The sequence below is a fragment of the Trichechus manatus genome, unplaced genomic scaffold (genome assembly GCF_000243295.1).
Source record: "Trichechus manatus latirostris isolate Lorelei unplaced genomic scaffold, TriManLat1.0 scaffold00017, whole genome shotgun sequence".
Lineage (NCBI taxonomy): Eukaryota > Metazoa > Chordata > Mammalia > Sirenia > Trichechidae > Trichechus > Trichechus manatus.
In genome coordinates, this window is record NW_004443953.1 from 15,709,809 (window position 1) to 15,734,169 (window position 24,361).

At 41.8% G+C, this 24,361-nt stretch overlaps 1 protein-coding gene and 1 pseudogene across 1 annotated transcript; one reads left to right on the plus strand and one right to left on the minus strand.

Annotated features, from left to right (window-relative positions):
* Positions 1-15,774: 15,774 nt before the first annotated feature.
* RGS10 (regulator of G protein signaling 10) lies at positions 15,775-24,076 on the minus strand. The gene is given in 5 exon segments (XM_023727716.1): positions 15,775-15,999; positions 17,711-17,819; positions 18,434-18,691; positions 20,046-20,179; positions 23,915-24,076. Coding segments are annotated over 5 exon segments (888 nt in total).
* On the plus strand, positions 17,869-18,348 carry LOC101351996 (ATP synthase subunit d, mitochondrial pseudogene; annotated as a pseudogene).
* Positions 24,077-24,361: the final 285 nt, after the last annotated feature.

The window sequence follows — 24,361 nt, forward strand, 5'->3', positions numbered from 1 at the left end:
TTGCCTCACTTAGGAGTACAAATGCCTATTTATTTATTTGGCTTTATTCTCTACTAAAATGTATGCTCCTTCTATGACATTCTAGAAAAAGCAAAACTATAATGACAGAAAGCAGATCAGAGGTTGCCAGGGGCTAGGGGTGAGATTGACTGTGAAGCTGCCCCAGAAAACTTTTTGGAGTGATGGAACTATTCTATATCTTGATTATGGTCATGGTTATACCATTTCATGCATTTGCCAAAACTCATCAAACTATACCCTTAAAATAGGCAAGTTTTATTATATATAAATTATAACCCAATAAAGCTAATTTTAAGAAAAAAAACATAATGCTCTTTGAGGGCAGATTTATACTTAGAAGAGTACATAGCCCATAGTAAGTGGCTACAATAAGTAATTGTTAAATGAATGACTGAATAAATAAATATTATTCCCTTTCCTCTATTGCTTTGTACAGTTGTCATAAAATTCAAAAGAAATAGATGCGTAGAAAAAAGTGTTATTATAACCTCCTACCTTGGCATGCCATGAATGGGATTCAAACGTCCTTCGGCGAAACATATAACCTGTGCATGTGTTACAGGGAAAAACGGTCCCAGGATGAAATCAGGAAAAGGAGAAGGTTTAGAGTACGTGAGACAGCAGTTCTATTTGCCCTAGACACGGAGAGGGTGAGGAATAAAAGCTTCAGGGCAATGGCTAGTGGCAGTTCTGCTGCCTACTTTCCTCAAGCTTCCTTTCTGAAGCCCCAGGCTGATCTGGGTTCTGGCTGTGGATTCCCCAAAGCACCATGTCCTGAAGGCACTGAAGAAACCCACTTCCGGTTCCTTAGGGGCATGTTCGATTTTCATTCCCAAACACTAGGCAGCTCAGGAAAAACAAGGTGGGAGCTCCTGCACAGAGCCCTCTAAAATGCCTGGACCGGGATACAGAGAGGCCACCTGGAAACAAGCACTCCTTTGGCCAGAAACATCTTTGACCTGATGCCCAAGCTGCACTTGGTTAACAAAGCAGCAATGGAGACCAGGGTTAACCCTCACTCAGCTGTTTAAGGCTAGGAGCCCTTTTCGTACATGGAAACCTGCCCTCACAGTCTCCACCAAGAACAGGAGAATTTTTAGAGCTGGAAAGGATCCGTTTATTAATTACTTCATTTACAGATAGAAACTGAGAGCAGAAAGGACTAGAGAGTTGGCTGGACTGTGACGAGATGGCTCGGGCTGCAACCTCATTTCTGGTTCCATTTCTAGAACCACTGAAGGCCAGCTGCCAGCAGGCACCTCCTTGCACCACTTGGCCTCCCTGATTTGTTTGTGTGTTTCCGTTACAGCACTGCAGTGTGGGGACTGTGCCTCTCTTTCTGCACAACCCAGCAGCGATTAACCCTATCTGTTCAGCACAGTTTTGGAAAACACTAGGTGAGTCTAAGTCATCAATCTGAGGAATTCAAATGTTCTCATACTTTTATTATTGAACAAATGAAAACGACAAAAGAAAAAACAGGCTAATATTCTGAAGATCACACAGCTACTCAATGGCTGAGAGATGGGGGATTCCCCACCTTGTTCCTAATTTATTGCCTCTCTGGGAAGGTGACTGCTTCGCTCTCACCTGTCTAAGCACACACAAAAGACAGCAAGTCCTCTTCCATGTTGCTCGACATCACCTCTTCTCCTCTCGCACACCTGGTGGAGACTGTTGAATGAATAAACAGACAATCTCACTTGTAAGTAGGTGGCTTGGAATTCAGGAAGCATTTTCCAAAGGAAACGATGTCACAAGAGGGATTCGGTTTCCTGCTCCTGCCGACAAAGCCTAATTCATCTATAACATTTCTGAAAGGCTATGTATTTTCAGTGGGAAATCAGGGGACCAGGAAGTACAGTTACCATACTAGTTATAAAATAAACAAAAAAACCTGAAATGCTTGCCTCGGGTTGACCTTACGCACACTGCCCAGCCCCACTAGAAAGATGAAGGGGGGCCTGTCTCTCTGTTAAATCAGTGCTCACGCCTCCAAATTAGTGACTTCCTTCAGTAATAGCTGAATCTCTGTTTGACAGCTGCTCAGATCAGCCAGGCATACATTACTTTCATCTTTAATAAACAGGCGCTGCGAAGTCAGTGGCTGGTTTCCATGGCAACCAGATCAAGTTTTTCCACTGATGTTGGGGGCAGAAAGGAAGAAGGAATAGAGCACTTCGGCTTAGGGGCTGAACCCTGGGATGGCAGGGGAAGGCAGAGTGCGAGGTACAATGTACTGTGCTTCATTTCTGATGGGGCCCCGGCTACTTCCCAGTGAGGGCGGGGAGCAGCTCTTTCTACCTTTTACTACACAAGAAAGGAGAGGAATCCTAATCAGTGATATAAGAAATACAAGAAAGGGCTGGGTTAGAGAACATAGCACACATCAACGCCTGCACTGCCAAGGAGCTAAATGCTATTTGATCCAACTTAATCCTTATTTACTGTATGTACCTGGCCCTGTGCTACATGCTCCAGGAGTTATCCTACCATTAAAAATTTGGGGTGGCACAAATAGTTAAGCGCTTGGCTGCTAAATGAAAGTTTGGAGATTTGAGTCCACCCAGAGGTGCCTCGGAGCCCTGGTGGCATAGTGGTTAATAACTCGGTGGCTAACCAAAAGGTTGGCAGTTTGAATCTACCAGCTGCTTCTTGGAAACCCTATGGGGCAGTTCTACTCTGTCCTATAGGGTCGCTGTAAGTCAGAATCAACTCAACGGCAACGGGTTCGTTTTTTTTTTTTAGAGGTGCCTCGGAAGAAAGGTCTGCAGTCTACTTCGAAAAAATAACCTTCTGAAAACCCAATAGGGTACAGTTCTACTTTGACACACATGAGGTTGCCATGAGTTTGAATCAACTCAACAGTAACTGGTCTAGGAAAAGATAGGCAAAGCGATGCCATAGAGTCAATTCCAACCCATAGCGCCCCTATAGGACAGACTAGACCTGCCTCATAGGAGTGGCTGGTGGATTCAAACTTCCATCCTTTTGGTTAGAAGCCGTAGCTCTTAATCACTGTGCCACCAGGGCTCCAAAGTGAGGAGAGGCACCAGCAAAATATGGTGCTGGCGTAGGAGGAGGGCTAGACAGGCTTCCCAGAGGAAGTTCAGCCCTTGCTTCTCCCAGCTAAGAGTAGCTGCAGCTCACAGCACCCTTCACCCTCCCTTAGTTCTTGAGCTCAGGCTGAGATGACATTAGGGCCATCAGCCCAGCAGCTGGTCAGGCTGGAATCAATAGTTTGTTCACTGACGCAGTATCCACCTACAACACACAATTTCCGCCTTCCCTGAGCCCTCCCTACTGGGTGGATGCAGTCTGCATGACTGGGTTCTGATTCACTCTCCTAATCCAGTCAGGGTCCCTGATACCCTACCTTGCTCTTGCCTGTATCTTCTTCCTTCAGGCCCCTGACTCTTCCATATCCCCAGCTGTTGGCTGGGTTCCTGCATTGAATAAACTGTTCACCTGGAACCACACTGACAAGACTTCTCACTTAAATTCATCTATTGTCCACTGCTGGTGTTTTCTTGCTTCTCCACCCCCAGAAGAAGGCTGGACCTCCAAGGTTACTAACTGGTGCTTGCAGAAGCCTGCCTGCACTGTGGGTCCCTGGAGACTGGACCTTGGACCACTAACACCCCTTCATGCTACCATCCAAGGCTTGTCAGCTTCTAGTCCCACATTCTTCCTTCTCCCCATGTCTTAGTTTTTTGGTGCTGCTGTAACCTCAATAGCACAAGTGAGTGGCTTTATTTTTTCACAGTTTAGGAGGCTGGAAGTCCAAATTCAGGGCATCGACTACAAGAGGAAGTTTTTCTCTCTCTGTCATTTCTGGGGGAAGATCCTTGTCTCAGCTTCAATACCCCTGGCATTCCTTGATTCCTTGTGATCCTCACATGTGCTTCCGTCTTCCCTGGTTTGTACTCACTTTTCTCTGTGTCTAATCTCCTCTTTCTATATCTCAAAAGTGATTAGGTTTAAGACTCATCCTACACTGATATGTCCTCATAAACATAACAAAGGAACCTCTATTCCCAAATGAGATTACAGCCATAGGTATAGGGGTTAAGATTCCAACACATATTTTGGGAGATGCAATTCAATCCATAACACTCCACAAACCAAAACTGCCAAAATACCAGAAAGCTTTATTTCCAGACCTCAGTGAGCTATGACAGAAGTGTCATTGGAGATGGAACTTGAAGAGTGGCCAGCACTTGGACAGTAGAAGAGAGGACTCTCTCTCACAGCCAGGGTCCCTGAAGAGAGACAAGTGGTGATGGTGTCATCTCTTTATTTAAATCTCTATTAGGTAATCCCAACTTTCTTTCCCCATTCAACAAGTAAGGGTGCAAGTAGTACTTATGGGGGAGTCAGTTTCTGCCAGAGCACCTGTTGTATGACCAGATAATCACTAGTGTTCTCCTGGATTTGGGTTATATAAACACAATACCTCTGTCTTAGGCTGGGTTGTCTAGAGAAGCAAAACCAGTAAAGCATATAAATATATATAGAGAGAGAGATTTATATCAAGGAAACAGCTCATGCAATTGTAGAGGCTAGAATGTCCCAAGTCCGTGGATCAGGATAGAAGCTTCTCCTGATTCATGTAGCCGCAGGGGCTGGCGAACCCAAGATTGGCAGGTCAGAGAACAGGGCTCTTGCTCACAGGCTGTGAAGATCAACAAATTCCAAGACTGGCAGGTAAGCTGCTAGCTCAAGTCCCAAGAACTGGAGGTCAGATGAAAAAGAGGCAGCTGCAGGATCCAGAACAAGCCAAAAGCCTTTGCAAGGTGAGCAGGAAGGAAGTAAGTGGTGGAGGGTAGAGAGATGAAGGCTGAGGGGTCAGTGAGCTGCCACAGGCCCTGCCCCTGCTGATATCACCCAGCAGATTCCATCATAGGGGTGATCACATACCAAATCTCAACAGGGAAGTGATCACAGCATTATACAATTGCCAAAACACTGAGAATCATGACCTAGCCAAGTTGACACACAATCTTAACCATCACACCTTCCAAGGGTTCTTAAAGTAGAACTTGAGAAGGATTATAACTAAAATTTATTAAACATATTCATTCATTATTCACAAAATAGATGAGGCCGGAAAAGTGAACAGGGACCAGTCATGAAGGTCTCTTGTAGGCCACATTAAAGAACTTGGACTTTTTAAGGAGATGTTGTTGAGCTAGTAAAAGATTTTAAGCTAGGGAATAATGTGATCAAATGAAGTGTTAATAACATCTCCCCCATATTGTACACATGGAGGAGAGAATGGAGGGCTTGGAGACTGAAAGGAAGTAGTCAGCTGGCCACTTCTCTTGCCCAGTTGCTCCATTAGTAAAGGGTCTCACAGGGTGCAGGTGCCAAAGTCATAAGAGAGTCCTTGCTTCTGGTCTCTTTCACTCACTTTTATGGATTGAATGTGTCCCCTCAAAATATGTATTGAAGTCCTGGTCCCTGTACCTGTGAGTGTGATCCTCTTTGGAAATAGAGTTTTCCTTTGTTATGTTAATAAAGTCATACCAATATAGAGTGGGCCTTAAACCTAATCACTTCTGAGACATTCAGGCAGCTAACAGATACATGAGGAAATGCTCATGATCATTAGCCATTAGAGAAATGCAAATCAAAACTACAATAAGATATCATATCACCCCAATAAGGCTAGCGTTAACCCAAAAAACACAAAATAATAAATGTTGGAGAGGTTGTGGGGAGACTGAAACACTTATACACTGCTGGTGGGAATGTAAAATGATAGAACCACTTGGGAAATCAATTTGGCCCTTCCTTAAAAAGCTAGAAATAGAAGTACCATGCGATCCAGCAATCCCACGCCTTAGAATATATTCTAGAGAAATAAGAGCTGTCACAAGAATAGATATATGCACACCCATGTTCATTGCTGCACTGTTCACAATAGCAAAAAGACTGAAACAATATAGGTGCCCAGTAAAGGACGAATGGATAAACAAATTATGGTATATTCACACAATGGAATACTACACAATGATAAAGAACAATGATGAATCTGCAAAACATCTCATAATATGGATGAATCCAGATGGCATTATGCTGAGTGAAATTAGTCCTTTGCAAAAGGACAAATATTGTATGAGACCACTATTATAAGAACTCAAGGAAAGGTTTAAACACAGAAGAAAACATTCTTTGATGGTTATGAGGGTGGGGAGGGAGGGAGAGGGGTATTCACTAATTAGATAGTAGACAAGAATTATCTCAGGTGAAGGGAAGGACAACACACAATACAGGGGAAGCCAGCACAACTGGATTAAACCAAAAGCTAAGAAGTTTCCTGAATACAACCAAACACTTCGAGGGACTGAGTAGCAGGGGCGGGGGTCTGGGGACTGTGGTTTCAGGGAATATCTAGGTCAATTGGCATAACAAAGTTTATTAAGAAAATGTTCTGCATCCCACTTTGGTGAGTGGCATCTGGGGTCTTAAAAGCCAGCTATAGGCCTTCTAAGATGCATCAATTTGTCCCAATCCACCTGGAGCAAAGGAGAATAAAGAACACCAAAGACATAAGGAAAGTATTAGCCCAAGAGACAGAAAGGGCCACATAAACCACAGATTCCATCAGCCTGGGACCAGAAGAACTAGATGGTGCCAAGCTACCACCAATGACCGTCCTGACAGGGTACGCAACAGAGAGTTCCTGACAGAGCTGGAGAAAAGTGGGGTGCAGAACTCAAATTCACATAAAAAGACCAGACTTAATGGTCTGACTGAGACTGGAGGGACCCCAGAAGACATGGCCCCCAGACTCTCTGTTAACCCAGAACTAAAACCATTCCCCAAGCCAACTCTTCAGACAAAGATTGGAATGGACTATAAGACATAAAATGATACTCGTGAAGAGTATGCTTCTTAGTTCAAGTAGACACATGAGACTAGATGGGTAGCTCCTGTCTGGAGGTGAGATGATAAGGCAGAAAGGGAGAGCAACTGGCTGAATGGACATGGGAAGCCTGGGGTGGAAAGGAGGAAGGTGCTGTCACATTATAGAGAGAGCAACTAGGGTCACATAATGTGTGTATAAATTTTTGTATGAGAAACTAACTTGAGCTATAAACTTTCACTTAAAGCACAATATAAATAAATAAATAAATAAGAAAAAAAAAAAAACAGAATAGACACAGAGACACATGTGGTGAAGACAGACACCAAGGAACACCAAGGACCACCAAGAAAGGCCAAGGAACATCAGAAACTAGAAAAGGGGCTCACAGAAAGAATCGATACAACCAAAACTCTGATTAGGACGTTTAGCCTCCAGACTGTGAGAAAATAAATTTATGTTCTTTAAAACCACTCACTTGTGGAATTGCTATTACAGCAGTACTAGGGTCACTATGCGTCGGAATCCACTCGACGGCAAATGGGTAGGTAACTAAGATACTTGCACCATGTTTTCATTTTCCCTTCTCTTGGATTCCCCTTTCCTCCTATTGTCCCTGCTATGTCTGTTCCCATGGGTGTGTTCTGTCCCTGTACTCACTTTCTCCTGTGCTTTTCCACTTTTGCCCTCACTTCACACTTCCTTTTCCTGCTTTCTACTCTCCTTCTCAATGTGGAGGGAAAGATGCTTGTTTTCCCGCAGGAAACCCGCTGCTTTGGAGGAAAAAACTTAACCCCAGGAAACAAACCCTTCCTCTTGTCTGATGGAAACAAATAGGCTCATTTTTCCATCAAAAGAACGAAATGCCTAAAGCCAACGGTTACACCAGTGGATCAGCCAAAACGTCTACTTGGAGTTTATTACTCATTTCTATTCACTCAGTATGGAATATTCTGGAAGCCTCTCTTGACCCTCCCTTGACCTGAAATACCTCCTCTACTGGTGCCTGAAAGCGCACCATTAATCCAGTCATTCTTTTGTGTTAATCATTACTTTCTCCCTATGGTCTTCCTCTTAACCTAAAAATACTCCAGGAATGGAAAACATCTTAACTTCCTAATGCCTTAAGGTAAACAATGAATAGATGGGAAAAAGTACAACAAGTTTTTCAAATTTCCTTGAATATCATATCTGAGATTGGGATATAATCTAATTTTCCTGGGCAAATAATTAATAAAATATATTTAAATTATGGAACTGCTGATGCCCATGTAATTATTTTCTTCTTTTTCTTTCCTTTTTGTCTTTTTCATTGAACTATAACATACATACAATAAAGTATACACATCTTAAGTATGCAGCTTAATTTTTACATATGTATACATCAGTGTGAATACTACCTAGATTAAAAGATATTTTCAGCACCCCAGCAGGTTTGCTTTATCTTCTCCTAGTTAATACTCCCCCAGACATAAACACTGGTCTGACTTCTATTATCATAGCTGTCTGTTCTTGAATGTCATGTAAATGGAGTCATATGGATTTCTGGCTTCTTTGGCTAAATAAAATTTTTTGAAATCCATACATATTGTTGCATGCATTGATGCTTTATTCTTTTTTATTGTTGTATAGCATTCCATTGTATGAATATACTACAATTTCTTTATCCATTTTCCTGTTGATGGACACTTGAGTTTTTTCAAGTTTTTGGATATTATGAATAAAGCGAGTGTGAACATTCTTGTACAAGTTTTTAAAAAAATACTTGCGCTAATTTTTTCTTGGCTATATACCTAGAGGCAGGATTGTTAGGTTATAGAGAAGGTATATACTTAACCTTATTAGAAACTATCAAACAGATTTCCAAAATGATTGCACCATTTTGTATTCCCACCAGCAAGCGTGTGAAAGCTGCAGGTGCTCTACATCCTGGTGAATACTTGGTCTGTCAGTCTTTGTTGTTGTTGTATTGCCAGTCTTTTTAATTTTAGCTATTCTGGTGGGGAAATATTATAATTTTCTGAGAAGAAAACATTTACAATATGTTTGTCTGAGGGAGGTGGATCTGGTCTGAGCTAGAGGATCCTGGGCAGGAGAATGGAGGCCTCAGGTTAGTGACAGCTGTGGGAATGGATTCTGATGAGATTTTTCCTTTTTTTTTTTTAAATGAGAAATTGTGGGGAGCAGAAATCTAGAGAAATATTTTCTATCAGTACCAGCTAAAAAGGAGCCCTGGTGGGGCAATGGTTATACAACAGGCTGCTTACCAAAAGGTAAGCAGTTCAAACCCACCAGGAGCTCAATGGGAGAAAGGCCTGGCAATCTGCTCCCCTAAAGATTCAAAACCAAAAAAACCAAACCCGTTGCTGTCAAGTCGATTCCTACTTACAGTGATCCTATAGGACAGACTAAAACCGCCCCATAGGGTTTCCTAGGCTGTAAATCTTTACTGAAGCAGACTGCTTCATCTTTCTCACGTGGTGGAGTGGCTGGTAGGTTCGAACTGCCAACCTTCCAGTCAGCAGCTGAGTGTTTAACCACTGCACCACCAGGGCTCCTTTTTCTGTAAAGATTACAGCTTAGAAAACCCTATGGGGCAGCTCTACTCTGTCCTGTAGGGTCACTATGAGTTGGAATTGACTCAATGGCACACAACAATGACAACCAGATAAAAGAAAACCAATACTTCGGGCTGTGTCATCTGTGGGGGAAAGGGCTAATTTAGGGTAATTCTAGGAGAACATCCCACAAGGTGGACTTAAAGACAGTACTGCAGATCCATGTCTTGAGGGCCAGACAGAAAGGGATCTTGTGTCAGGATTCTTGGTTGCAAGCAACAGAAATCAGCTCAAGCTAACATCATCAAGTGGGAATGTACTGAAAGGATATCTGAGTACTCATAGACTTGACAGGAGACTCGAGGGCCAGATCAGAGATGGGCAGGACCAAGGAGGGTCTAGAAAGCCGGGAGCAAGTGGTCCAGCAATACCCTCTTGACAGGATCTTTCTGTTCAGCATGCCTCTCTGTCAGCTGTTCCTGAGGTCCTTGTGTCACTTGCTGAAGGTTCAAAGTTCCAGAAGACTTTCATATCAGATTGGTCAAGTTTAGGCTCATGCTTAGGATTGAGAGAGACAGAATCTGACGTCTTCAGCTTCCATGGTGGGGAGCAGGCACTTAGATTTATGCCCCACCAAGACTGTATACAGCAAGGAAGAGGTAACTCGGACTTGAGCTATCAACTTGTCTGCCGATCTTGGGATTCGTGGATCTTCACAGCCTGCAAGCGGAGCCCTGCTATAGGACCTGCTGATCTTGGGTTCGCCAGCTCCTGCAGCTACGTGAATCAGGAGAAGCCTTGCGGTCTTGCCTGCCAATCTTGGGATTCGTTGATATTCACAGCCTGTGAGCAAGAGCCCTGCTTTCTGACCTGCCAGTCTTGGTTCGCCAGCCCCTGTGGCTACGTGAATCGGGAGAAACCCCTATCCTAATCCATGGACTTGGGACATTCCAGCCTTTACAATCTCATGAGCAGTTTCTTTGATATAAATCTCTCCTATATATATTTATAGGCTTTACTGGTTTTGCTTCTCTAGAGAACCCAGCCTAAGACACATACATACACACACATACATATATATACATATATATATGTCGTTGTTGTGTCCTGTCAAGTTGATTCCGACTCATAGCGACCCTATAAGACAGAGTAGAGTTGCCCCATAGCGTTTCCAGGGAGTGATCTTTTGGGTCGTAGCCTGAGCTCTGAACCACTTTGCCACCATGGCTCCTTATATATGTGTGTTTGTGTGTGTATATATGTAAAGACACATCTCGGTCCAGAAGACCATGCTCAATCTTCAAGTTATGTAGCCTGTTATTAGTAGAATCTATTTTGGCATAACTGAGCAGAGTGGTTCTAGGAAAAAAATCATACTGAATTTCACTAAATGTACATTCATTTGAAACAAGAGCTTTTCTGGGTTAAGCAGACCACTAGGACTGACATACTGTACCGATTACATAATGTGTCTTCAATGTCCTTCCATTTTAGGTGAATTGGCTTTTTAGCCATCAGTCTAGAGCCCACTGTAATTTACTTCCTTTGTGGTAGAGACAAACATGTCTAAATCAGTCAAATTACTTTAATATGTGGTTGTTTTAAGGATCAAAAATCCTTGACCACTCTTTCCAAGGAAACATTTACCCACAGCATGTGGACTAAATCTGCATTTTCATTTATTTATTTGTTCCATTTTTGGTTCTTCCTAATGACTTCATTTTGTTGTTGCTGTTGCTAAATCAACCTAAATTTTGGATCTGATTAAACCCTATGATTGTTCTGTTAATCTTTTGACCGAATACCTTGCTTCATTTTTATACTCCACTGCTAGGTAAAACAAAAAGAAGCCCTGGTGGCGCAGTGGTCAAATGCTCGGCTGTTAACCAAAAGGTCAGCAGTTTGAACCCACCAGCCACACCACAGGAGAAAGATGTGGCAGTCTGCTTCCATAAAGATTTATAGCCTTGGAAACCCTATGGGGCAGTTCTACTATGTCATATAGGGTTCCTATGAATTGGAATCAACTCAACGGCAACGGGTTTGGTTTTTTAGGTCTGGCCAGGCAAGACAACTGTGATCAATTTTAAACTGCTGGATAGTGAAGTCTTCATTCTGTCCATAGCAAGAAAAATTACTTCTTTGCCTAAAGCACTTTTCACACAAAAATATTCTGAACTCCTCTGATTCTCCATCCTTCTCAGAGGAGTCCAGTACAAGTCATGCTGCTGATCCACGTGATTATAATTTGAGCAGTTTGAAAAATGTGCAAATACATTATTAGCAACGTGTTTAAACAGCACCTTTCCCTTAGGTGTTCATAATCCATTAAAGTCACAATATAATTACTCCTTCCGGCGTCGCTATAAAATACATACAGCACAGCAAGGATTACATTTGTCAAGAAACATGACAGTTATGAATAAATAAACATTATTTCCCATGTCTCACACAGCATTTTAATTTATTTTTGGGATCTATGTATCCCTTGCCTCTTTCAAAAAGGATTTGAGGCAACTTACAAACAAATATGTATAGAGTAACTCTAACAAAACAGGAATAAAACCAGGGTGAAAGAAGGTAGAAAAGCTCTTCCCAAACAAGACAAGAAGCCTTAAAGGAAAATGTGACAGGCTTGATTACACAAAAATCTAAAACTTCACTGTTGCAAAAGACAAGCAGCAGGCAATAGATCAAGGGTTAATACCTCACAATAGCGACCGTATAAAAAATACTTAAAAATCAATAAAAGAAAACCCACTCTAGTGTGTATTTTGTGCAAAGGACATGATTAGACCCAGAAAAAAGAAATACAAATAATCAAAAATCTTGTAGGGGAAAAAAATGCTTAAGCTTCATTTAATTCCTACAGAAGGAGTTTCAAATTAAAACAAGATAAGTGTTTTCACCCATAGAATGGCAAAAAATAAAAGGAGCTATAACATATAATGATGATGAGACTGTGGCAAAATGGACACACTCTTACTCTGTAGATGTAAGGGTAAGTTAGTACAATATTTTAGGAGAGTAAATATGCAGTATTTTCCAATATTTTGACTCAGTTTTGCTTTTAGAAACCTATCTTGTAGAAATATTTGTGTATTTGCTAAAAGATATATGTACCAGGGTGTTTACTGCAGCATTATTTGTGCTAACAAATAATTTAAAACAGCCAAAATGTCCATTAAACTCACTGCTGTTGAGTCAATTCCAACTCATACCGACCGTATAGGATAGAGTAGAACTGCTCCATAGAGTTTCCAAGACTGTAAATCTTTACAGAAGCAGATTGCCACATCTTTCTCTCGAGCAGCTGCTGGTGGTTTCGAACCGCCAACTTTCCGTTAGCAGCTGAGCACTTTAACCACTGAGCCACCAGGTTTCCCTAAAATGTCCATTAGTGGAGGGATAATTAAATAAATTATGGCACATTTGAAGTATGAAATATCAGGCAGCCTTAAAAAGTATAAGATGTCACTAGACACCTATTAGAATGGCTAAAAAAAAAAAAAAATAGGTAACACTACCAAAAGTTGGAGCCCTCGTAGCACAGTGGTTAATAGCTCAGGCTGCTAACCAAAAGGTCGGCAGTTTGAATCCACCAGCTGCTCCTTGGAAACCCTATGGGGCAGTTCTACTCTGTCCTATAGAGTCACTATGAGTTGAAATCAGTTTGACGGCAACGGGCAATGGGTACCAAAGGTTGACAAGGATGCAGAGAAACTAGATCACTCATACTTTGCTGGTAAGAATATAAAATGGTATAGCCACTGTGGAAAACAGTTTGGCAGTTTCTTATAAAACTAAACATGTAATTACCATACAATCTAGCAATTGCATTCTTGGGCATTTATTCCAGAGAAATAAAAATGTACATTCACACAAAAACCACACACAAACGTTCATAGCAACTTTATGTGTAATAGCCAAAACTTGGAAACAACCCAGATGCCCTTCAACGGTTGAATGGTTAAACGAATCATACTACATCCATATCATGGAATCCTACTCAGCAATAAAAAGCTGATATACACTACTTGAATGAATCTCCTGGGAATTGTGTTGAGTGAAAAAAATTCAGTCCTGTAAGGTCACATACTGTTTGATTCCATTTACAGAACGTTTTTGAAATGACAAAAGTATATAGAGAGAGGACAAATGGTTGCCAGGGATTGGGGGTGGAGATGGCAAGAGGGAGGTGGGTATGGTTATAAAACAGCAACACAAATGATCTTTGTGGTGATGGAACTTCTCTGTATCTTAACTGTGATGGTGGATACCTGAATATTCACATATGATCAAATTGCACGGAACTAAATACTCGCACACTCACAAACACACGCACAGATGAGTAATACTAGGGAAATCTGAATGCAGTTGAAGAATCATTTCAACATTAAGACCCTGGCTGTGATACTGCACTATAATTTTGCAAGATGTTACCATTGGGAGAAACTGGGTAAAGGACACGTGGGATCTTTCTGTATTATTTCTTACAGCTGCATATGAGAATCTACCATTATCTCAAAAAATTTAATTAAAAAAGTATAAGGTGGATCTGTATGATGTAATAATGGGGTCAGTGACATACTGTTCAGTGAAAAGCAAGTCATAAAATAATAGGGATAATATGATTCTATTTGTGATAAACTAAAACATGTATCAGACTGTGTGTGTGTGTGTGAATACATAGAAATAGCAACATCAGTTCCCTCTGGAGAAGAGGATGGGAAAAGAGATTAAGTTTTTAGACTATATTCTCTTGTATTGTTGCAGTGATTTACAACCAATATGTCTTACTTTTGTAATTTAAGTTTTTTTTAAATTTAAGAAAAGATTAAATATGCTAGTAATAAGGGTTAGCTGATTGCTCTAGTGTGACAATGAGCAGTGTCTCCTCAAGGAAGCTAGGGCAATGGAGGTGTTCTGGGGAGAGGTCAGTTTCTGTGAAAGCAAGGAGCAAAAGGAAACTTAGAGCAGAGTAGAGGGCTGTAAATAGGGGAATGGATCTACAATGTGCCCATTGAACAGAGCACTGAGGGAAGGGTTGGGAGAGAGAAGATGGGGAAAGAGGGATGGGGAGGAAATGCAGAGGGTTAAGTAACAGGGGAACTGGAGAGGCATGTTTTTGGGTCTACCCAATGATGACAGGAATAAAATATTGCTTTTAGTTTGCTATTTGGGGTAGGGGCAGGAGGGTGGAGGCTAATACCACGGGCTTCCACTTGGTTCTTCCTACTATAATAGCACTCCCTCCATGGTTCAGAGAACTAATGTGGGTATTTTGCGCATTATTGAGTATGTCTCTTTGTATTGTACATTCTGTTGTTGTGCCGTTGAGTGAGTTCCAACTCATAGAGTCCCTATGTACAACAGAACAAAACACTACCTGGTCCTGTGCCATCCTCACAATCGTTATTATGCTTGAGCCCATCATTGCAGCCACTGTGTCAATCCATCTCGTTGAGGGTCTTCCTTTCTTTCGCTGACCCTCTACTTTACCAAGCATGATGTCCTTCTCCAGGACTGGTCTCTCCTGATAACATGTCCAAAGTATGTGAGACGTAGTCTCACCATCCTTGCTTCTAAGGAGACTTCTGGCTCTACTTCTTTCAAGACAGATTTGTTGGTTCTTCTGGCAGTCTATGGTATATTCAATACTCTTCTTCAACATCAGATTTCAAAGGCATCAATTATTCTGTCTTCCTCATTCATTGTCCAGCTTTCACATGCATATGAGGTGACTAAAAACACGATGGCTTGGGTCAGGTGCACTTAGTTCTTAAAGTGACATCTTTGCTTTTTAACACTTTTAAAGAGGTCTTTTGCAACAGATTTGCTCAGTGCGATAAGTCATCGTTTGATTTCTTGACTGCTGCTTTCATGGGTGTTGATTGCGGATCCAAGTAAAATTATACATTCTGGCATTGAGGAAAAAGCCACCAGATGGGTCTGTGGTCTCACCGGCCCTGTTGTTAGATGAATAAAGTCAAGATTCCATCTATCATCTGATCTTCATAAGCCCTTCCTCTGAAAGTAGACCTGGATGGCATACTTGGTTTCTGGGGATCAATATAAGCTCAGTATTGTTAGATATTGGATATTTCTTGTTCCTAATTTTCCAGTCACCCTGAATTAACGGTCACAGATTCTTCTGGGGAAGGCTTGGGTAAGTTGCATGATCCTTCCTTTAAGGTTTCTGGGTCTGTTGAACTGGCTTAGGTCTGGGAACTGGACAAAGGCTATGTATTCTGAGTATGGTGATACAAGTTAGATGTCTGCCCAGAGCTAAAATTTTTCTCCTTTTATATGTAACAAAACACCTTAGCAAGCTTCTAGGAATTTGATGATCAACGGGTCATTGCCGCAGATCCCTCTGATTATCTCTTCATTCTTGTGACTTATTAGGGTAATTTCATCTATCTTGTTTCCCATGGTTCCGTTGAGATCAGGGAATCCAATTCCAATGCAGCATCCATCACTGTCATCTCTGGCCTTCAGAGGAGAGTCATCTCTGAGGTCTTCAAGGTGCCTTTCTGTCTTAGTCATCTAGTGCTGCCATAACAGAAATACCTCAAGTGGATGTCTTTAACAGACATTTATTCTCTCACAGTCCGGTAGTCTAGAAGCCCTAATTAGACACAATGTAATCTTGTAGATCTCATCAACATACTTGCCACTAATCCATCTCATTAACATCATAGGGTTAGGATTTATAACACACAGGAAGATCGTATCAGATGAGAAAATGTGTGGACAATCACACAACGCTGGGAATCATGGCACAGACAAACTGAAACACATATTTTTGGGAGACACATTCAATCCACGACACCATCTTACCAATGCATTTTTTACTGCCTTGGTGAAGCACTCATCAGGTCCTCCCAGGGGATATGGTTAGGTGGCGGTTGACAGGTTGCAAGTAATAGTTCCATTCCAGCATTTCTATTTCCCTCAAACTCTAGACTCCTTTCTGTACTACAGCCTTACTACTCAAAGTGGTTCCTAGGCAAGCAGCATCCTGGCATCATGTGAGAGCGTATTAAAAACTCAGGCCCTGCCCTAGACCTACTAAATCAGAATCTGCAGATTAGCAAGAGCCCCAGGTGATTTTAAACACATTAAAATTTGCTTTACAGCAGTGATTCCCAAACTTTAATGTGTATCAGATTCACTTTGTATATGTGTGTGAACTGAAACTTCAGACCTACTTGTTTTCATGTATGATTAGCCATCATGCAAAACTTACTGGTTAAGCAGCTGATAAAATACATACATCTCACTGCAGGGCTTGGCCATACCAGTACTTGCAAGTAACAAAGCAATTACAAACACTTCTTGGTCCTGAGAGTGAGTTCCTTTGCTCCGTAAGGCTGCCTGTCCTGGCTCTTTGGAGGATCATGTGTTATAAATTCTTGCAGTGTCATATCTAGGGTATTGCACTGGCCCAGGTGTGTGGCACCATTGAGCAGTTTCCATTAACCCAGTACTGCCCGACATCCTTCCTCAAGCATGGTAATGTGTTACTTAAAGATTAACAAGCTTGGCTTGTATTTTTGAGCTGATACTATGGTAAATTTATCGAAAATGGGGTGTCAGATGTTTGGACAGGGGCATTGTCATGGATTGAACTGTGTCGCCAAAAAATACCTGTCAACTTGGCTGGGTCGTGATTCCCAGTGTTGTATAATTGTGTACCATTTTGTGATCTGATGTGATTTCCTTATGTGCTGTAAATTCAATCACTATGATCTAATAAGATGGTTTAGAGGCAGTTATACTGATGAGGTATACACGATTGGATAGTGTCTTAAGCTAATCTCTTCTGAGATATAAAAGAGAGAAGCAAGCAGAGACACATGGGAACCTCATACCAGAAAGAAAGCAGTGCCAAGAGCAGAGTGCATCCTTTGGACCCGAGGTTCCTGTGCTGAGACGTTCCCAGACCAAGGGAAGACTGATGACAAGGACCTTCCCCCGGAGCTGACAGAGAGAGAAGGCCCTTCCCTGGAGCTGATGCCCTGAATTTGGACTTGTAGCCTACTAGTCTGTGAGAGAATAAATTTCTCTTTGTTAAAGGCATCCACTTGTGGTATTTCTGTTATAGCAGCACTAGATGACTAAAACAGGCATAATTTCAGTGCTTGCCATAGGCGCCATTTTCCATAGATACGCTGCTGGGTGTACTGAGTTAATGGAAACTGTCAGTAGCACCACAAGCCCAGGGCTGATACAACACCTGCCATACCTACCATACCCTAGTTACACCTCTGATATTCCTTGAGGCTCTTTTAGCTGCACCTTGGGCATTGGGCAGATCTTCTTCCTTTTCCTTGGTTCATTTGTGTTTAAAAAATAAGTCAGACCTACTTGCTGCTAGGCTGTGGTCCTCAGGGGTCAGTGAAGGATCCCAAGATGGCTGGGTGAAAACATGCTCTAAAAAACTGGGTAGCTTTTGGGGAGATCATATCCCAAAACCAAAAGGCTGTTGCTAACTCCCTGAAGTCCTGGAATGAGACCCTCACCTCCAGGTTGGCTACTCTACCTGAGATGCCATCAGCTATCAAAGGGGCTTACCACAAGGCCAATGTGGCCAAGGCTGGTTTAGCAGATGATTATGAGAAGAAGTTTAATGCCTTGAAGTTTCCTGTACCACAGGATAAATATATTGCCCTGGTGGATGCTAAACAAAAAGAAGATGTGAAGAGTTGTGCTGAGCTTTTGTCTGTCTCAAAGATCAGGATTGGAGAATACAAGAAACAGCTGGAGAAGATGAGGAACATTATTCCATTTGACCAGATGACCATTGACAGCTTGAATGAAGCCTTCCCTGAAACCAAATTAGACAAGACCAAGTACTCCTATTGGCCTCATCAGCCAACTGAAAATTTATAAATTGAGTCTGAGAGGAAGATCTGGCCCTTGTATAACAAACTCTGAACATTAAAAATAAGAATAATTAAAAAAAAAAAAGTCAGATTTTAAGAAGGAACCATAACCATTGTACTTCATGAGACTTAAGACTTGGTCCGGGAGTTTCTGGAACATCTGAGGGTGTGGTTCTCCCAGGATCTTTTCACTGAGCCAGGACTGCCCCTAACATTGACTTTGTTTGAGAAGGGTCATGTAGATCTTTGTCTTTTCTTGCATCTGTTTCTTATCATGCATTTTCTGAAAATCTTCACATGCTAGCCAATACAAAATATTTTCTTCACTGAACTTCTGTTTTAAAAACTCCCTAAATCTTATGGTACATACACACAATGGAGTACTATGCAATGAGAAAGAACAATGATGAATCTGTGAATCATCTCATAACATGGATGAAACTGGAGGACATTTTGCTGAGGGAAATAAGTCAATCACAAAAGGACAAGTATTGTATGAGACCTCTACTGTAAAAACCCATGAAAAAGTTCACACACAAAAAGTAACAATCTTTGTTGGTTACCAGGAATGGGAGGGGTGGGGGGGAATACGAAATAGGCAATAGATAAGTGATATCTTGGGTGAAGGGTGAGACAGCACACGATACTGGGGAAACTAGCACAACTTGTACAAGAAAAGGTCATGGAAGCTCCATAGACACATCCAAACTCCCTGAGGGACTGAATCGCTGGGCAGAGGGCTGTGGGGACCATGGTCCCGGGGAACATCTAGCTCAACTGGCATAACACAGTTTGTAAAGGCAATGTTCTACATTCTACCTTGGTGAGTAGTGTCTGGGGGCTTAAAAGCCTGTGAGCGGCCATCTAAGATACTCCACTGGTCTCATCCCTTCGGGAGCAAGGGAGTGTGAAGAGAAGAGGATACAAGGGAAAGATTAGTCCGAAGGACTAATGGACCACAGCTACCAAGGTCTCCACCAGACTGAGTCCAGTACAGCTAGATGGTGACCAGCTACCACCACTGACTGCTCTGACCAGGATCACAACAAAGGGTTTTGGACATAGCTGGAGAAGGATGTAGAACAAAATTCTAACTCACAAAAAAAGACCAGATTTACTGGCCTAAAGGAGACTGGAGAAACCCTGAGAGTATGGCCCCCAGATACCCTTTTAGTTCAGTGGTGAAGTCACTCCTGAGGTTCACTGTTCAGCCTGGGAGTGGACAACCCCATAAAACCAAATGGGACTAATGAGGCACAGCAGTCCAGGAACAAGGACTAGAAGGCAGAAGGGGACAGGAAAGCTGGTGACAGGGAACCCAAGGTTGAGTAAGGATAGTGTTGATGTGTTGTGAGGTTGTTAACCATTGTCATAGGGCAACATGTGTACTAACTGTTTAATGAGAAACTATTTTGTTCTGTAAGCCTTGATCTAAAGTGAGAATACCAGCACAATTGGAAGAACGTAGTCGATGTCACTGAACTGTGCATATAGAAATTTTTGAAATGGTGTATCTTTGGCTATGTATATTTTCACCAAAAAAAAAAAAAAAGGTCGAGAAAGGAGAGGGTTGACATGTCGTGGGGTTGTTAACCAATGTCATAAAACAATATGTGTACTACTGTTTCATGAGAAACTATTTGTTCTGTAAACCTTCACCTGAAGTACAGTAAAAAAAAAATAAAATAAAATAAAAAAACCAACTCCCTAAATCTTTTCACGCTTCTGGTCTTCAAGCAGATTCTCCAGGAGATCGCCTGTTTGGCTGTGATTTTGAGGTTCTGGTGGCTGCTGTTGGGACTCTCATTCCTGCCATGGACGTCTGAGGCAGACTGTTCCTATTCAGCTAGTTCAGGGTGTGGTTAAATCCAGATTCACTTTTAAAAACATAAATTTCTGGGCCTTACCCCTAGAGTTTCTGATTCAGTAAGTCTGGACTGAGGTTCAAGAATTTCCATTTCTAATAGGTTCCCAAACAATGTTAACGGTCTAGGGACCACCCTGTAACAGCCACTGTTCTACAGTATGCCAGAGAAGTTACAGAATTTCAACCTAAAAAACTGTAGGCCATCATTGACTCCAGGCTCTGATTAGCCAAACTAGCAGTCCATTAAAACCACTTCCTGGTGCTTGAGCCAATCCCGAATCCCAGGTGAATGCTCCACATCAATAAATTCAGCCTGATCGAGCTTTACATATGATCTTCCTTGGTCTAATATCCTTTGAATATCCTCCCACACATGCTCCTCAGACTCCTGTGGATTCTGTTTGTCAAGCTTTTGTAACTCTTTCTGTGGATAGGCTATTTCATCCTGGAGCAGGTATTATATTTCTCTTTCTAGGCTATATTGGGATCTAACTGTTGTTACGGGGCTGGAGGCAAGGAGAAGAGAGGAAGTGGATATGGGGAGAAAGAACAGTTGTCTTAGTTCTCTCAGTTAACTACTGCAGATATTGTCACTGAAAAAGGTTTTTTTGCAGAAGGAGGGCTCAGGGGAATTTAGGATTCAAAGTTCTCAGCCCTACCAATGTCCCACTAGTGCCTTCCATTAGCATTAGAGACCTGACAAGTCTGAACTTTTAATTGGCACCACAGCTCTGCAACTGTTACAATGAGACCCAGGGCTTTGTTGCTAACTGTAACAACTCTAAGACAAGAGATTCCTTCAAAGTTGCCATGGAGGCTTCATTTTTTACGTGTGTTCTTAAATATATATTCATAGCTCTTAATTTCTCTTTTTGCCTATATAAGCTCTCTGGAGCTGTAAGAAGCCAGGTAAGTCCACAATCTTTAAAATCACTACTGTTGACAGAACAACTAAATGCCACGGCCACTTGATCTCCCACTGTCTTGCCCTCCACCTGTTCTTCATTCCACACTACAACCACTGATCATTTTAATAATTGTGGTACAAATGCTTGCATAGACAACTAGTGTCCCATTTCCATCCTCTAAACCTCCCCATCCCTTATAAGGAGGTTATCCCTCAGCTCCTCAAACCCAAACCTAGAATCCCATTTTGAGGATCTATTTCCTGGTACCACTTCCAATATCAATTACTGTATCAGTCAGAGTACCAACAAGAAACAGATGGTATGCTCAAATTAGGATAATGTGAAGAGGGAACTATTTACAACGGTGTAGGTAGGTGTGATGGTTAGTCTATGCATCAGCTTGGCTAGGTTCTTGTACCCAATTATTTAATCAAATACTAATCTAGGTGTTGCTCTGAAAGTATTTTGTAGATGTGGTCAACATCTACCACCAGTTGACTTTAAAAAGATTACCATCAATAATGTGGGTAGGCCACACCCAATCAGTTAAAGGCCTTAAGAGCAAAAAACAGATTTTCCAGAGAAGAAGGTATCTTGCCTCAAGATCTCAAGATTACAACACCAACTCCTGCCTTAGTTTCCAGACAGTCAGCCACCTGCCCTACAGATTTCAGACTTGCCAGCCCTTACAACTGTGGGAGCCAATTCCTTAAAATCTCTTTTTCTCCACATACACACACACACACACACACACACACACACACACATACACATACACACACACACACATACCCTCATTTGTTCTTTTTTGAAGTTTCCATATCTCTCTTGAAGTTTCCCATCTCTTCACCTACTATATGCATCTTTTCCTATGGATTCTTTAACATACTTATTCTAGTTATTAAGTCCTTGTCTGTTAATTCTAATATCTGGGTCATCTGTGAATCTGTGTTTATTGACTATTGTTTCTCTTTGCTATGAGCTATATTTTCTTGCTTCTTTGCACATTTAGTAATTTTTAAAAATTGAATCCCAAGCCTTATGGATGATAAAGAGACTTGGGATTTCTCTATCTTCCTCAGAAGAAAGTTGAAATTTGTTCTAGCAAGCAGTTACATTACTAGTATATCATCTTGATTCTATGGAACAGTACCATCCAATAGTACTTCTGTGATGATAAAAATGTTCTATAACCTGTGTTGTCCAGTACACTAGCCACTAACCACATGTGGCTATAAGCATTTGAAATGTGGCGAGTATGACTAAGAAAATATATTTTAAATTTTATTTCATTCTAATTAAACTTAAATAGTCATGTGCCTAGTGGCTATTGTATTGAATAGCACAGATATGGAAACTCAGTTTTAGGCTTTGTTTGGGTGGATCTATTTGGATTTTGCCCTAATTCCTAGGGCATAGCCTTTAGTCCGGGGATGTGGTCCTTCCTCCTAAACTGTACCCTTCTGTGGTCTCAGTGGAAGCCTTAGGTATTTACCAAGCCGCTCTTACTTGGTGAGAATTGAACTCCAAGCTCTATCTCTCCAGCATAAGGCAGCAGCTCTTTCAGCCTTCCAGCTTTTTTTTTCCCTGGGCTCCTTATGTCTCACCCTGCAGATGCACAATTCAGGAGCTAGCAAAGGTTTTGAGGAAATTTGTTATTGTCATAGATTTGGGAGCTCCACCTCTGAGGCTCCTTCCTTTCTGGGACTTCTCTTCATCAATTTCTAGCTCCTCTGGAAGTCCCAACTCCAACCTGTGACTCCTCAGCTCAATAAGCTTGCCACTTTCTTCTTGAAGCTATCTTCATGTACCATGTGAAATGGAGAGGGCCATCAGAGGAAAAGCCTGATAAATGTGGATCTCACCCAGTGTGATTCCCTTTTTTCAAGGGTTATATCTTCTCCAGTTTTCATCTGCAAAACCAAACCATTTTGGTTGCTCTCCAGGATTTCAAAACAGGTTTTGTTACTGTTGTTTTTATAACTTATAATTGTCTTCGGTAGGAGGGTTAGTCAGGCACAAGTTACTCTTCCATTATCAAAGTTGGAACTGATCTGAATGGCCAAAATTAGACACTAAAATACTGAGCTTGGTGGGAAACCTTGGCTACCATTTCCTGAGAGTGAGTTCCTATCAACTCTAAGAAGGAAAGATATTGCAGCTGTCATTTTCATGACTGTATCCTCAGCTCCTAGCATACATTCTCTATGTCTCTTTGCACCAAAAGGGGCTCGGTAAATATTTGCTGAGTGAATGCTGAAAACTGGAAGTCCCCTTGAGGGAGTCATACTTTGAAGCATTGTCAGTTTTTCATAACTTAGAATGGCCAATGCTATCCTGAAAGCAGATTTTGATAACGGTTAATGAGAAAGAGGAGTCCTTCGATGGTACAAACAGTTAACATCCTTAGCTGCTAATTGAAAGGTTGGAGGTTTAAGCCCCTCCAGAAGCACCTCAGAAGAAAGGCCTGGTGATCTACTTCTGAAAAAAATCAGCCATTGAAAACCCGATGGAGTACAGTTCTACTCTGATACACACAGGGTCTCCATGAGTTGGAATCAACTCCGTGATAACTGGTTAATGAGAAAGAACAGGAGGTTCCTGAATATATCCATCTTCTGATTGCAAGTGGCAGAAAACCTGCCACAATTTTAGCTTAAGCAAAAGGAGAATTTATTAATTAGCCTAGGCAAAAATCCATGGTAGTGCTGGCTCCAGGCAAAGCTGGACTTAGGGCACACACAGTGGCATCAGAGCATAGATTTTTGCTTTTTTTTTTTTTCAGAGCTGTCTATTACATGATTAGAATTAATCCGAGCTTCCTGTGTCTGCAAGAGAATGGTAGCAGCTTCAGTCTTGGATCCTTTCTGGTGTTCAGTACAGAGGAAAAATGTAAGAGTCTCTTTCCCAGAAGAACCAGCAGAAACCTCACTGTTTCTCATAGGTTCAACCTGGGTCATGCGCCCATTCCTGAACCAATCATGTGGCCATGAAGTAGGATGACATGATTAGCCTAAACTGGCTCACATGGTCCACCTCAGAGCTGGAAGGGTGTCAGATTCACCAGAACCACATGGACTGAGAGTAGGGGAGGGAAGTTCCCCTGATTAAAATCTGGGTTCTTAGTTACTAGGAGAAGGGCAGAGACATGCTGTGGCAAAAACTACAAGGCTCACTAAAATGCCTGGAGGGGTTAAAAGGTTACAAATGAGAGAGGTAAGGAGCCTAAAAGAGAAACACTGCCT